The sequence below is a fragment of the Podarcis filfolensis genome, assembly GCF_964270895.1.
Source record: "Podarcis filfolensis genome assembly, chromosome: 8".
NCBI lineage: Eukaryota > Metazoa > Chordata > Lepidosauria > Squamata > Lacertidae > Podarcis > Podarcis filfolensis.
The window spans coordinates 20,353,109-20,368,414 of record NC_139611.1 but is presented as its reverse complement, the minus strand read 5'-3'; the positions used below and the strand labels follow the sequence as shown (position 1 = coordinate 20,368,414).

The window sequence follows — 15,306 nt, the reverse complement described above, 5'->3', positions numbered from 1 at the left end:
AAGGGTGGGATGGAGGGGGGAAATTGTTTGTCAATTCATTTTTCATTTTTTATTGTAATTTCTTGACTTTTAATAGAACTCTCTCATTGGAAAACACCTGCGTGTGGCATTTTGGGCATTTTGAAGAAATAAAAACATTTGCACTTCAACATAGAAGAATATTTCTGTTTCAGTGTTTTTGGGGGTTTTTTTAGCCAGTTCCTGCTCGCGCTCTCTCTCTCTCTCTCTCTCTCTCTCTCTCTCTCTCTCTCTCTCTCTCATACACACACACAAACAATCTCTGTCCATCACCATTTATCATATTGGATCATGGCTTTGTTAAAATAGAGGATTCTCTAAACTGGAAGGCGTCGTCGGGGAGGGGAATGTGTGGAATATTTGGTTGTGAGCGTCCTCTCTTCAACGAGGCCTGTCCCTCTCTCCAGGAAAGGAGGAACCCAATTTACCCTCCACCATTTTTTAAAGTGCAAGAATATTGCTTTCCTTGCCCCCCCCCCCCCAGTTTCCCACCCTCAACGGAACTGAAAGAAACGTGCTTGTCTTTTCTTTCTCTCTCTCTTTTTTGGAAGATCGTGTATTTTTGTCCCCTCAGAAGCTGGATAAGGCTACGAAGAAGGAAAAAGAGTTCACGCACTACACCAAGAGGTCTTTCTCGCTGCAGACCACCGTTTTTGGCCCTCGCGGGCTTCCGTACACAGCACCCCTCAGTTGCGTCCAGTCTGCCTCGTGGCCCACGGCCACGCTTATTCTAGTTAGTCTTAAAAAGGGGAGGGGGAACGATAAAAGCAAGCCATGTTGGGCCTTGGGATTCAGGGGGCCCCAAATCTCATGATTCTCCCATCACCAACTGCCTCTCTCACATTCCTTCGTGGCTATTAAGAAACAGGCCGGGCCAGTCGCGATTCTCATCCAAAAGGGGGGGGGGGACAAAGAAATTAAGAGGGAGGGTGGGTTTGCGGCAGGGCAGAGAAGGAAGAGCGAGCCGTCTTCAAACAAAGATGTGTATCCTTTCCCGGATGGTCTGCCGGCAAATGGGGCAGACGGAAAGGGCGGCGCTGCACTCCTGGCATGACCCATGCCCGCACTGGAAGATCAGTTTGATTTGGCTGTCGATGCAAATGGGGCAGGTGATCCGCTCCTCCATCTGCCGGTAGCGGTTCTGGAGGTCTTCCATCAGCTTCTGTTGGCCGGTGGATTCCGAACCAGAAACACACTCCACCTCCGTGCTGTCTGTTCGAGGGAAGAGAGGGAGAGAAAGTCAGGGTTCAGTGCTGTCTGCATGGGCTGGCAACAGCTCTCTGCAACTGCAGAAAAGTTTAGATTTCCCAGCCTGATCCGGAGACGCCGGGGATTGAGCTTGTGGCCTTCTGTGTAGAATCATAGGATTGTAGACTTGGAAGGGACCGCGAAGGTCATCTAGCCCAACCACCCTGCAGTGCAGGAATCTTTCGCTCGACATGGGACTCGAACCCATGACCCCCGAGACAAACAGTCTCATGCTCTACCGACTGAGCTATCCCATCCCAGCATGCGAAGGAGACGCTCTGCCACTGAACTACAGTCCTTTCCCTCTTCCCCCGTCTATATTCTCTATGCTTTGCGTTTGTCATTTTAGGGGGCAGGACTTAATTTTTTGCAAATTTCTTCAGCGAGGGGGTCTTAAAAATATGCTTCTGCGTAGGAGGTAAATCAGATCTGCTACTATTTTTTGTGAGTGGGCATCTTCTAAGCTTGGTGAATCCACCTCTGATTAAAAAGCACATGAACTGCTCTCAGAAAAACCAAATTTTACCCTCCGAAAATGTCAGATGATGCTAAATAATAACAAATGATAATAATATTGAATATATTATAACTGCAAGTATGTGGCAATCATTTTGAATGATTTCTATGCAATTTTACACACATTTTGCTTACCAAGAAAAGCTAAATTATATTAATTTAACCAAAATATATTTTGAATTCCCAAGTCACGTTACACCTTTTCAGCACCCCTCTTTCCTTGAATTTGGGATTTGAAAAATTCAACAGACCTTAATGTGAGAGTTTAAAATGAACTAATCTCACCTTGCTTTAGCTTCTTGGTAATTGTCATTTGGCATTTGATGCATTTCTTCATTCTTCTGGAACATTCTAAGGACGAGGAGAGGGGGAAATGGTTGGAACAGGCGCCGGTTTATTTATTTAGTACGTTCACACCCCGCCTTTTTCCTCCAAGCAGCTCAAGGGGGCCTACGTGGTTTCCCCCTCTCCCCATTTTATCCTCACACCAACCCTGCAAGGGAGGATAGTGCTGAGAGGCAGGGATTTGAACCCTGGGCCTCTCCCCATTTTGGTGCAATTTTGCTTTACAGCACCCCAGGGAGGAAGTGCAAACAGGAAAAGAAAAGGCATGCCCTCAGGGATGAAAGATGACGTGCTCCCTTTGTACCTTCACACACGATGCTGTGCTGACAAGGGGAGAAGTGGATGAGCAGGGCCAGTTCAGAGCAGACCAGGCACTCGGAGGGAGCTGCCACCTTCGCCACGCTGAGGTTGGTCATGGTGTTAGGGGTCGTGTGCACTCGCCTCTGGCTGCACACCACTGTGGAGTTCTCCGAGGGGTCCTGCTGCTCCCTGCAGACACCAAAAGCGGAAGAGACACAGAGAGGAACTAGGTGTCGGGTCTGAAGCTGGGCGAGCATCCGCAATAATGAATGCTGAGAGAGAGCGCTGTGGGCGCCAGCCGCAAAACGGCTGCCGTGGTGGCACAGCACAACACAAGATGGCTGCCACGGGGGCGTGGCGTGGCACAAAATGGCTGCCGCCTCTACAAGTGCAGAAAGCAGGGGTGCCAACCTGAATGAAATACTGTGGGGGCCCAGGTGAGCCCTGCCCCGCATAATCAATCACATGACACAGAGCACGCACATCATTTGAATGGGACAGCCCATCAATTTTGTGGGGGTGGGCAGCCCCCTCAAATATGTTATTGTGGGGGCAGGAGCCCTACGGCCCTTGGGAGTTGGCTCCTATGGCAGAAAGGGAGGGAGAGGGCCACAAAGTGTGTTAACTCCATCCCATCAATGGAAGGGGAAGGCGCTTAAATCAGCCACTCCCAGAGAGAAGTTTATGCTCCACCCTCTGTCAGAACAGGAGGGTGTCCAGTCCTAGTGTTCATGGGCAAGTCAAGGGGGGGGGGGGCTGAACAGTGCAAACAAGAATGGAGAAGGAATCACGAATTTTTGAGGACATATACTTTGCAGGCAATGTGTTGGGTCACAGCTGGCATGGAACATTTCAACAAAGAATGAGGAGAGGGGGCCCTGGAACGAAGACCGAAGTCAAGGAGAGAAGTCAAACCAGGAGAGGATGGGGCTGGTCCTACCTGAATTTTTGGGAGAAGTTCTTGATGAGCTGCGCTATACTTCCGTCCGAAACGAGGTCAAGGGGGGACTTCCCCCTGTGGTTGGCGTAATTGACGTCGGCACCTTCTTGAGCCAAGTAGCACGCGATGGCCGCCCCCACGTTCAGCTCAAGATTTCCAAGGAAGCCAGAGGCCTGGAGCTAAAATGAGGGGTGAAGTAAAAAAAAATAAAAATTGGTTTTAAACATTCGCTATACATATTATAGTTGTCAAAGCATTAAAATACTCATAACCCCCTTAGTGTCCTAAGAAAGCAGCTTCCATAAAAACGTAAAATAAATATACCAATATACTATATTTTTTGTACCTGCAAAAGTTTTGGGGAGGACATGCTGCTTTTATTTCCAATCAGTGTATGCCCTGTCACTGAAATCCTGCAACTTTTTCCACCACAAATGTTTGGATTTTTTTGGGGGGGGTGGGTTCCTACTTTTGTTGTGCTATAGTGCAAGAGTTGCCCCCCCAGGCTACAAGAATGGTATGTGGATGGGTCCAGTTTATATCCACTGCAAATACACAACTGTTGTGTCAATGACATGCTGAAGAAGACACCCGCAAAAAAAAAAAAAAGACAATGCAGCTGTTCGTATCTAAAACACAATTTAGATGCAATTAGGATGTAGATGGGGATCTGAGGCCTTTCAGATCCTGCTGGGCCACAACTTGTGTTTCAGACAGAGTGAGCGTCCCTCTTACATGTTAATCGGTCCTCTGCATCGGGGAAGAGCTGTAGCTCAGTGGCAGAGCAATCAAGCCTGGCGCGCTGAAGGTTGCAGATTCAATTTCCAGGTAGGGCTGTGAATTATCCCGTCTGAAATCCAGGACAGCTGCTGCCAGTCAGTGTAGACAACACTGAGCAAAATGGGCCAATGGTCTCACTCAGCATAATACAGCTTCCTACATCTAATGGGCTGTAGCTCAGTGGCAGAGCATCTGCCTTGCAGACGCAGGCAGGTTCAATCCCTCGAATCTCCAGGCAGAGAAAGGAGAGACTCTCTGTCTGAAAACCCTGGAGAGCTGCTGCTGGCCAGTGTAGACAATACTGAGCCGAACCAATGGTTTGATTCAATACACGGCAGCTTCCTATGTTCCTGTCTCTTAAGGGAAGGGCTATAACTCAGTGAGAGAGCCTCTGCCTTGCAGGCAGAAGGACCCAGGTTCAACCCCTGTTTCCAGGGAAGGCTGGGGAAAGCCGCTGCCAGCCAGTGTAGACAACACTGAGCTCGAGGGACCACTGGCTGGACTTGGGGAAGAACCTCCTATGTTCTCCTTTTCGAAAGATGCAATACAGTAAAACACATCTAAGATCTAGGCAACTGGTTCTAGGAGATTGGTTCAGAATCTCCCTTTCTCCCACACACACATACCTTAGACAAGAGGCTTTCCTCTCCGTCCTCTTGCTCCTTGGCCATGATGGACATCAGGTGCTCCCTCTCCAGGACGATGTGCATGGCCGTGTCGCCGTCCTCGTCTTCCGCGTTGACATCGCACCCCTCGCTCACCAGCAGCTGCACCATCTCCATGTGGCCTTGCGTGACGGCCAAGTGCAGCGGGGTCTGGTTGCGGTTGTTCTTGAGGTTGATGTCGCAACGGCCCTGAAAAAGGGAACGGGGCATGCGGAGGCCGTGGGCATGCTTGTCGGGTTGAGGGCGGAAGAAAAACGGCAGCGGTGCTCAGCTTGCCAAGACAACGCTACGGTTCCAGTTTGCTCCTTCTCCACATCGCTCAGCTCCGATTGGTTGTCTTTCCGGGCCTGCAGCGCTGCAAGAAAGCAGGCTCTGGACTCTGCCCCCAGCGGGGGAATATGGGTTGCTGCTTGCATGTGCAAGACGGAACCTAGATCAGGCCAAAGGCTCATCTAGTCTACAGCCTCCTGTTCTTGCCAGTGGCTGACCAGTGGGAAATCCTTGAAGACAACAGCTCTCCCTTGTTGCTACTCGCAAGAGGAGACTGGCTGGTGGATCAGGCCAAAGACCCATCTAGTCCAGCGTCCTGTTCTTACAGCGGCTAATGAAATGCCGCAGTGGGAAGCCCAGAAGACTTGAATTGCAACATCACTCTCTCCTTTTAAAGCCCCCGAGAGTACAATGAATGAGATGATAAGGCCCAACTTATGATGGCTAAGTTCCACCTCTACCGCCACCCCATAATACTAGAGCTCAGAGTCACCCAATGAGGCTGAATGCTGGGGAATTCGGAGCTAAGGAATTCATCCCCCGCAAGATGTAGTGTGGGCTGCCAAATTAGATCGCTTTAAAAGGAGGAGACAAATTCAAGGAGAAGGCTCTCAGGTCCAGCTTGAAAGCTTCATCCGGTTGGCCACTGTGAGATCAGGTTGCTGGACTAAGATGGGCCACTGGGCTGATCCATCAGGGCTCTTATTACGCCCTTATATTGATTTCCTTGCTGCTTACCTCTTTGATTAAGATCTCCGCCACCTCCTTGTGGTTGTTCAAGGCGGCGAGATGCAAGGCGGTGAAGCCATCTTCCTTTTTAGCATCGACCAGCTGCCGGGCTCTTGCCAGGATCTTCTTGATGGCTCTGGGAGGTGGAAAAGATCAGAGCCAAGCGGGGTGGGAGGGGAAGGAGAAAAGAAAAAAGAGAGAGCATGTCTAGGGCATCGGATGTCTCAAAGGGCAAGCATGCATTGCCAAATCAGTGGTTACTAAATGGTGGCCTAACTAGTGGCCTAAATGGTGGCTGCTGGAAGTGACACAGTCCAACAAGCAGAAAAATGAGAGGCAGAAGAGCATGAATGACAGCTCTCATAACCCCTGATTATTGGTCATGTTTTCTGGGGCTGATGGGAGTTGTAGTTCAGCAACATCCGGAATAGAAAATATTCCCTACTCTCGAGTCTAAAATGAGGGGGAATATTATTTAAAACAGTGTTTCCCATACTTGGGTCTCCAGCTGTTTCTGGACTACAACTCCCATCATCTCTAGCAAGCTGGACCAGTGGTCAGATTGATGGGAACTGTAGTTCAAAAACAGCTGGAGACCCAGGTTCGGGGAACACTGATTTAGGAACTGCTGTGGCTCAGCAGCCTTAATGGGGGAAACCTTTCCTGAGCGGCTGCATTCCCCTCTGAACAACCTTCCTGGATGCCCACATGGCAGTGGTGGGCGGGGCCAGAGGCAAAAATGGGCGGGGCAGCAAATGCCAATTTTACCTGTGCATGGGAGGTAGGCCTTGTTGAATACACTCTCTATCCTCCCTCCAGGCAAGGAAGAGGTTTTGTCAGAGCTCAGAGACCACCCCACCCCTGCACTTCCTGCAGCCAATCGGAAGCTGCGCCTTGGTTCCCGAATGTTTTAGAAGTCAAACAGACTTCCAGAACAGATTTCGTTCGACTTCTGAGGTACGGCCGTAATTTAAAGCATGACAAAATAAGTCCACATATCGCTTTGAGGAAAAATGTCACCTAACGCAGTTTGTTCACAGCTCCCCATTGTCACTATGCTTAAGCGACTTGCGATAGATAACATTTTATGTATGTATATAAAAATTGTGGGAAATGTATAATTTTAAAATAATTGCTTAAGTTCATTTCTCTCTTTTGCTTACAGCTTGTTCCCCTTCAGAGCCGAATGCTGCAACAGATTGAATCCTTGTTGGTTCTGGATGGTGAAATCGATGTTGGGGACTTCGGTGAGGGCCTCGATGATGCACTTGAAGTCGGCCGTGATGGCGTAATGGAGGGGGGTGTCGCCGTATGAATCCTTGAGGGAGACAGGTGGGACGGTACACAAAATCTCTGTCAGGTGTCTCCAAGAGGGGAGGGTAGAACAGAGACATCGTGGCTAGCAGCCGCTGATAGACTGATCCTCTGTGAATTTACCCATCACCCCTTTTCAAAGCCACTCAGGGAGAGTACAATGAATAAGAAGAACCCCCGACTGCTGGATCCAGTCAAAGGCCCATCCAAGTCCAGCATCCTGCTCTCAACAGCCGCCAACAGGAAACCTGCAAGCAGGACCCGGGCACAACAGCTCTTCCCACACTCCAAGATTCCCGGCAGCTTGAATTCAGGGACACCATTAATGCCCTGAGCAGCAGCCAATCTGCCTTCCCTCCGTCAATGTGCCTAAACCCCTGTTGATGTCCTCTAAGCTAGCCACTATCACTGCAGGTGCCAACCACTTTCAATCCATAACGCCCTTGCCTGTTAGCTCTCAGATCATCTCCACTTCACTGATGGGCACAACACAACATGCCTCCCCCCAACCAGCTCAGTTGGCTAGAGCGTGGTGCTGATAACACCAAGGTCACAGGTTCGATCCCCACGTGGGGCAGCTGCAAATTTCCTGCACCAGGGTCCCTTCCAACTCAATCTAATTCTATGATTCCATGAGTCAGAATGCAAATGCAAAGATGAAAAAAACAAAACAAAACCCACCGGCAGGTTGACGTCGCAGTTGTGCTCGCACAGAGCCTGTACGACCTCCGTGAAGCCTTTGTTGACGGCAATGTACAGGGCTGTGCACTTGGCGTTGTTCCGGAGATCGCCGTTGGCCCCTTTGCTGACCAGGAAGCGGGCTACGTCTGCTTGGTTCCTGGACAGCGAGAGGGGTGAAAAGTCAAGAGGAAAGAGTGACAGACCACAGATGTTGAGGAACACCGAAAGCTGCCTTCTGCTGAGGCAGATCATTGTTCCATATGGTTCAATATTATCTGCACTGACGGGCAGCAGCTCTCTAGGGTTTCATGCAAGCATCTCCCCCTGGGAAATTGCTGGGACTGAACGTGGGACTGTCAAACACTCTTGTTCTGAGATACAGCCCTTCCCTTAAGACAGTGGTTCTCAGATGGATACAAAAACTTATGGGAGATGCAGCAATGGCAAAACTTAATTTGGATATGCAGAAAATATTAAGAATAAATTTAAGGAAGAGCATAAAGAGGGGGAACTCAAGTTTTGAAATGTTAAAAGGATGGTAAATTTATTGAAATGTATGAAATTGAAAATCATAAATAATATATATATATAAAGACGGTGGTTCTCAAACTTTTTTCTCTGGGTCACAGTTTCAGAATAAAAATTTGCTCCCACCGCACTAATTTTTAATTGATAAGGAATACATTGGAAAACAAGAAAACTCCTAGCAGTACACAGAACACAACTACTTTATAATATGAACATGGGGCATCCAGAAAGTATAAAACAAGAGAACAAATCATTCCCAAAGTATAATTCTAAACGAGTCTGTACCTTAAATATGTATACAAAATCAAGAAGAGGTGTAAGCTTGTTTTGCTCATTTATATTAGGTCTAATTTAAGACAAACTCTCGTCTCCTTATCAACACGAAGAAGCCTCTCTCTTTTCTGATCTTTCCTATTGATCAGAATTGAAAATCCCTGTTCACAACAGTATGTCGTGGAGAACTGTAAAAGAGTAGCCAATGCCCCCACTCTCATTTTGAAAATATAGCTATCCATATTCTGCAAATTAAAAAGAATTATTTTGATACCTATCAGTGTAGCAACACTGAAATGTTTAAATGTTTCTTTGATTGTCCTTGAATCTTCCTGCCACGCTTGGCATTCCCTCCTGCCACACCCTTTGAAAACCTCTGCCTTAAGACACAGAAAGCTGTCTCACACTCTGAAGCATCTCAAAGCAATTTTACAATGCAAGAAAAAAGCGTACATTGAAGTATTCCTTGGAGCAGACCCATTGAAATGGCTGAACCCATGTTGGTTGCACCTATTAACTTCAGTGGGTCTACTCTGAATCACCCTACAAAAGCAGTTTCAAATAAATAAATTGTACTGCCATATTTAGGCTTTTTCCGATTTGAGGAAAATAGGGTGTATATAAATAGAACAGGCTATTATTAGAACTAGGCCTGCTGTGATCGGCAAGGAGGACTTAGAAGAACTTTTTGGAGCTGTTCCTAGATTCATATTACAAACATTTATTCCTCAGGGGTTAAGTCCAGGGGTTTTAAGTCAGTGGTGGCTGGTTCCCTCTGAAGTTGACATGGAGGAAGGCAGGTAGACCAATAGGAGGCAGAGCCAGAGCAAAGACAGACAGAGCTACACTCTGATTGGTTGTAAGTAAGAAGGCAGGCAGTGCCACATGGTGGACCAACTTCCATTGGACTAAGAAAGATGCAGCACAGATGGTATCTCACCCCCTCAAGACTATCGAAGATGTATAAAATTTTAGCAAATACTTGTTGGAGGTGTGGTGGGAGTAATGGCGACATGTATCATACGTGGTGGACATGTAGGAAGATCAAAGTGTTCTGGGGCTTAATTTACGAGGAGTTGAAAAAAATGTTTGGAATAACTTTTTTAAAAAGACCAGAGGCATTTCTGTTAAGCATTGTTGGCAGGGACATCCCGAAGGCTTTTAGGGAGGTATTCTTATATGCAACGGCCACAGCTCGGACTTTGGTGGCGAAGGGGTGGAAGGAACAAGAAGCCCCGACAATAACGGACTGGCATTACAAGCTACAAGAATTTGCTGAAATGGCGCAGTTAACAAATACCCTGAGAGGCAATTCAAAACAAAAATTTATGGAAAAGTGGGATAGATATAAAACATATGTTCAAAAATACAGTAAAGGTTCGCTATCTATGCTAGCATTTGATTGACTTTGGAGTGAGACTGAGTTGAGAAATAAGACTAAGAGCACATATTGATATAGGAATGTATTAGATAATATGTAAAGAAATATACAACAATAAGAGTACATTCATTTGTAAAAAAGGAATATACAACGGGAAAGACAGGAAGTCTGGTGTGTTGGTATGTATATGCTTTTTGGGGGAAAATGGTTTTTTTCCCTTTGTTCTTTTTTTGTTCCATTTTCATTTTAGGTATATAAAATTTGTATATAATTTTTGTATAAATGTTGGAAATTATATTATAGTAAGTCCTGTAATGTAATATGACAATGTTTACCGATGTAATATAAGAATGTTAATAAATAAATAAAATGCAAAAAAGGGGGGAAAGGAGGGGAAGAGTGACAGCTGTTCTCAGGGGTCACCACCTACCCAAATGCTGCGTAATGCAGAGCTGTGTCCCCTTCCTCGTCCCACAGGTTGATGTTGGCATGGGCCTGCAACAGGATCTTCACCACTTCCACCTGTCCCAGGTAAGAGGCCACTTGCAAGGCTGTCCTGCCCTGGTTTTTGACGTCGACCTGATGGGAAAAGGTAGGGTCATTGTTTCATTTATTCAACAAGAAGGTCGATAAACAGCCAACTCAAAGCAACTGTGGTAAACCTTCGCCTCTTGGTCTTCTTGGAGCAGAACTGCTCCCAGCCCGGTCTGACTGGCATCAGTTTGTACCACAAACGGACGTCTCTGATCTGGGGCCAACATAACTTGAGAACTCACAAGGGCATATTTTAACAGATCAAAGGCCCTCTGACACTCCTCAGTCCAATTTACTTTAACTGGCAAAGATTTTTTACAGAGGTTGGTAAGAGGGACAGCTAGAGTTGCAAAGTGATTGACGAACCTCCTGTAATAATTCACCAACCCTATGAAAGACTGCACATCTTTTTTCACCACAGGGCGGGGCCATTCTTGAATGCATTGCACCTTGGCCTCTAAAGATTTGATGTTTCCCGACCCCACTCTGAATCCCAGATACACCACTTCTCCTTGAGCGAACTGACATTTTGACATTTTGACAGTCAGATTTGCCTCTTGTAAACGGGCCAAGACTTTCTGCACATGTTTAAGGTGCTCTGGCCACGATTCAGAAAAAATGGCTAAATCATCCAAATAAGAACAACAGAACTCGCTCATGTCATGAATCAAGGAATTAATCAACTGTTGGAAGGCTGCAGGAGCATTTCGTAATCCAAACGGTAACTCTTTAAACTGGTACAAGCCTACATGAGTAATGAAGGCAGATTTTTCAGAAGCTTCTGGGGAGAGTGGGATTTGCCAATATCCCTTGGTCAAATCCATAACGGTAATAAATCTCGCTCGTCCCAGCTTCTCAATCAGTGTGTCAATCCTAGGCAAAGGAAACACATCAGGAACAGTGGCCAGATTGATTTTCCGATAGTCCACACAAAAACGAATGGTACCATTGTCATAAAAGAATCAGGGTCAGAGAGGGGAATAAAGGAAAAATGATCCCAATGATATAATCCTACCCCAAAGTCCCACAACAATAATAAATAGTAAACTGTGCCTTAAAGAATGCATTGTTGGGAATATGCCATCTTACTGTGTCTTTTCACGTATCATTGAATGTAATATAATGTGTGCCTTTTAATGCATCATCTTAACGTAACGTGCCTGTTGCCATTCCTGTGTACCTCTTTCTCCATGAAGCTATCCTTTTAAAATGTATTCGTGGATGTATCTTTAATGAAATGCCGTACTGTGCTGTACTTTTCTGAATGTATCCAAAATGTAGTTTTTAAAGAATGTAACAATCTAAATATTTCAAAATGTATATACTTGACTCAATATTGTATCCAAAAGGCTGCCAAAACTCAATCCACCACACTGCCTCCTACTGGGTCTGCAAACCATACCATGAATACACACAGATATGAGCTCAAAATAAAGCAGTCCTATTTTCCAAAAAGTATGCAAACATCAGGCTATCACACCAGAATTGATAGCAATGCAGAATAGGATTTCACATTAACATTTAAGTCATTTCCTGAACATCTTCTCAAACATCCAACCTCACATCTGCATGCTGATTATCAGCAGTTGTGGAGGTTTTCCTGTAGATAAAGGAAAAGCCATTTTAAGCAGATCCAAAATTAAATAACACGAAGATCAACACATACCACCTGAAGATCGACACATACCACCTGAGCCCTTCAGCAAATTGACACCTCCAGAAAGTCTTTCAACATCCTGCTTACTTTATGTTAATCCACTCTTCACACCCCTCATATCGCTCCCCCCCCACCTCCTTGCTATTGATCTGAATGAAAATCAAAAGGTATAAGAATCGAGGCAGTCCTTTTGTTCGGGGTCTCTGACTCCGTGTCATTGCGTGAGCGGGGACCCTGTTGCAACAGTTTTTTGTGTTGTTGGTTTTTTTTCCTGTTCTTTCAATAAAGATCAGGCTTTGCTTTTTCCAAATTTTGGGGTGGTCTCTGTCTTTTCCCGACCGGTACAGAGCCTTCATTTGCGCTCCTTCCAAGGTCCTGGTCCTCCTTCTGAGGCAGGGGCCCCTTGGGGAGGCAATTAAATATTTATTTCACCATCAGGCTTCGGAACCAGCACAATGGGAGAAGCCCAGGCGCTTTTGCTCGGTTCTATAACTCCCAGCTCCAACATCTCCTTTAGCTCAGTTTCAATATTCTGTGCATGAGCCTCACCAACTCGGTAAGGACGCAAGGAAATAGGAGGGATCTCCCCCGTAACAAAATGATGCTGAGCCAAATGAGTCCTGCCAGGCTTGGTGCTAAAAACGTTACTATAAGGTTGCAGGGCTTCGTAAAGCTCTTGGGCCTGGTTTTTACTTAGAGTAGGCAACTGCAACACATCAGAAATATCTCCAGCCTGTTTGCACTCAGTTAAAAGATCAACAGGTGAAGTAGGTACCTCTTCTTGACTCCGCGTAATGGTCAACACAGAGATCTTTTGTTCTACATACTCTTTCAAGGAATTAACATGATACTCGCCAGCTGTGGGGTGTAATTCTTTACAGCTTACCAGATAACGCACAGGGCTCAGTCTTGCCTCCACAACCCCCGGACCTTGCCATTTCACAGCTAACTTATGAGGGCGAGTTGGCCTCAGAATCCATACCCGGTCTCCCACCTCAAACTGTTTGCACACTGCTCTAGCGTCATGTACCCTTTTTTGCTCTTGTCGGGCATTCTCTAAATTTTCTTTGGCCAGTTGCCAAATGTCTGCCAGAGTTCCTTTTAATTGGGCGAAATACTCGCTGACAGAAGGCAGCTTTATCTCTTCCTCAGACCCTTCCCACTCTTTTCGAAGCATTGAGAGAGGGGTGTTCAAAAGTCTGCCAAAAATTAACTGATTGGGCGCAAACCCAAGGCTTCTTTGGTGTGCGTCGTTATAAGCCGCCACTACCAGAGGTAAATCCTGGTCCCAGCTGGAGCTATGGGCCAGGGCATACTTGCGCAGCATTTGGTCCAAGGTCTTTTGCACCCTTTCCACCAACCCATTTCCCTGATGCTGATACGCAATGGAGGTATGGTGGCGAATCTCAGACAATCTCAAAACCTCTTGGGTTAACTTAGCCATAAAATTAGTTCCTAAGTCGCTCACCAAAACTTTAGGGATTCCTAGGGAACAAAAGGCAGAAATCAAGGCTTTCACCAAATTATTAGCAGAAGTGTTGGCTAAACTCGCTGCCCAGACGTAACGTGAAGCATAATCAATCAGCACACACATGTATTGTTTTCCTGAGCGGGTTTTTGGTAAAGGACTCACCAAATCAATTCCCCATTTTTCCAAAACGTTCACTTCCAAGGGGACACTTTGTAACTCATGGGGCAAATTATCACGGTCATTTCCTACTTTCTGGCATATAACACAAGAACGCACATAGGCTTTGGTAGATTGATACACATCAGGCCAGTAAAAATAACGACTCAGTCTCTCTACGGTTTTTTGTAACCCCATATGTCCTGCTAAGCCATCTTCATGGGCCAAGCCAAGAACAATTGACCGTTTCTTTTCTGGGACCACTAGCTGCAAAACCAAGTCTTTTTCTTTCACCTTTGTTGGTACAAATTGGCGATACAAAAGTCCCTTTTTATATACAAATTGGGCCTTCTTTGCTCCTCGAAGGGGAGCATCAACCGCCTCCGACAACCCTGCAGGGAGGGGTCCGCTCTTTGTTCTGCCGCAAATTCCCCCAAGTCCCCCAGTTCAACAGAAGCATCAAAATCTTTCAGGGGCTCCAAATTAACGGTGGACAACTCTTCCTCCCCTCCGGGTTTTCCATCCAGCCCTGGTTCAGACTCAACCGAGTCTTTACCTGCTTCAAACGAAGTGGGGGGAGTTGCTATAGTTACGGGATTCACAGGTAATTGTTGCTGCAGGTAAACTTGGAACCCAAGATCATTCCCAACCAAAACTGGGCTCTTACAAACTTCTGGATCATGGACTATCACAAGATGGTCCCCACTATAACCTTTATACTTAAGGGGGACAATGGCCGTTGGCTGAAAAATTTCTTCCACCCCATAAGGGCTTATCTTTAAGGGCCTATCTTGCATCTGGCTGGGTAAGACCGGATCCTTAGACACGCTAGTGATGTCTGACCCAGTGTCCCAGTAAGAGTTAACAATGGTTTTATTGATTTCAATAGGGGCAGAAAACTCCAAATTTGCCCAATTCACACGGGGTATTTTCAGATTACCCCCAGTACTCACAGGCCCCACAGTAACAGCGGTTACTGGGACTGCTGGTGTTTCCAAAAGCTTAACATCGGGCGCCACCCCGCCCTTCTCTTCCAGGACCAAACTCTCCTCCACGCCAGGTTTTGACTGCTCCGCCTCCCAGTCCTCCTCCGGCCGATGAATCAAACGTAGGGCAGGTGTGGAAGTGAGAACGGGAGGTTTTTTACTGTCCAGCTGGGGGCAAGCCGCTTTCACGTGCCCCGGTTTTTTACACAAAAAACACAGTCCAGAGTTCGGAGACAGTTTGGTACGCTCCCCACCTGCTGCAGCAGAATCCTTTGCAGGCGTAGGGAAACCTTTGCTGTGTTCTTTAATGGGGGGGGGGCGGAGCGCCCCATTGAAGCTGCTGGTTTGTACCCGGTACTCGGCCCCTTGTTAGACGCATGGGAGCGGTTAAGCCTAAAAGACTCAGCAAAGGCGGTGGCTTCTGCCAAGGTTCGTGGCTTTTGATCCGCAACCAGGCTAGCGATTTCTGAGGGCAGGGAACGCATCAGTTGCTCCATCAGCAAGAGTTGTTTAA

General features: G+C 46.7%; 1 protein-coding gene across 5 annotated transcripts in view; it reads right to left on the bottom strand.

Moving 5' to 3' along the window:
* Window positions 1–38: 38 nt before the first annotated feature.
* Window positions 39–15,306, bottom strand: part of MIB2 (MIB E3 ubiquitin protein ligase 2) — an 83,737-nt gene continuing 68,469 nt past the window's right edge. For all 5 annotated transcript variants that reach the window (XM_083628601.1, XM_083628604.1, XM_083628602.1 and 2 more), the window contains 9 exons: window positions 10,419–10,567; window positions 7,807–7,963; window positions 6,975–7,129; window positions 5,821–5,947; window positions 4,774–5,001; window positions 3,368–3,546; window positions 2,432–2,616; window positions 2,068–2,133; window positions 39–1,230 (listed from right to left, as the gene is read on the bottom strand). In XM_083628601.1, coding sequence (XP_083484727.1) covers window positions 989–1,230; window positions 2,068–2,133; window positions 2,432–2,616; window positions 3,368–3,546; window positions 4,774–5,001; window positions 5,821–5,947; window positions 6,975–7,129; window positions 7,807–7,963; window positions 10,419–10,567 — 1,488 coding nt within the window. In that variant the 3' untranslated portion in view covers window positions 39–988. The remainder of the gene's footprint in view (window positions 1,231–2,067; window positions 2,134–2,431; window positions 2,617–3,367; window positions 3,547–4,773; window positions 5,002–5,820; window positions 5,948–6,974; window positions 7,130–7,806; window positions 7,964–10,418; window positions 10,568–15,306) is intronic.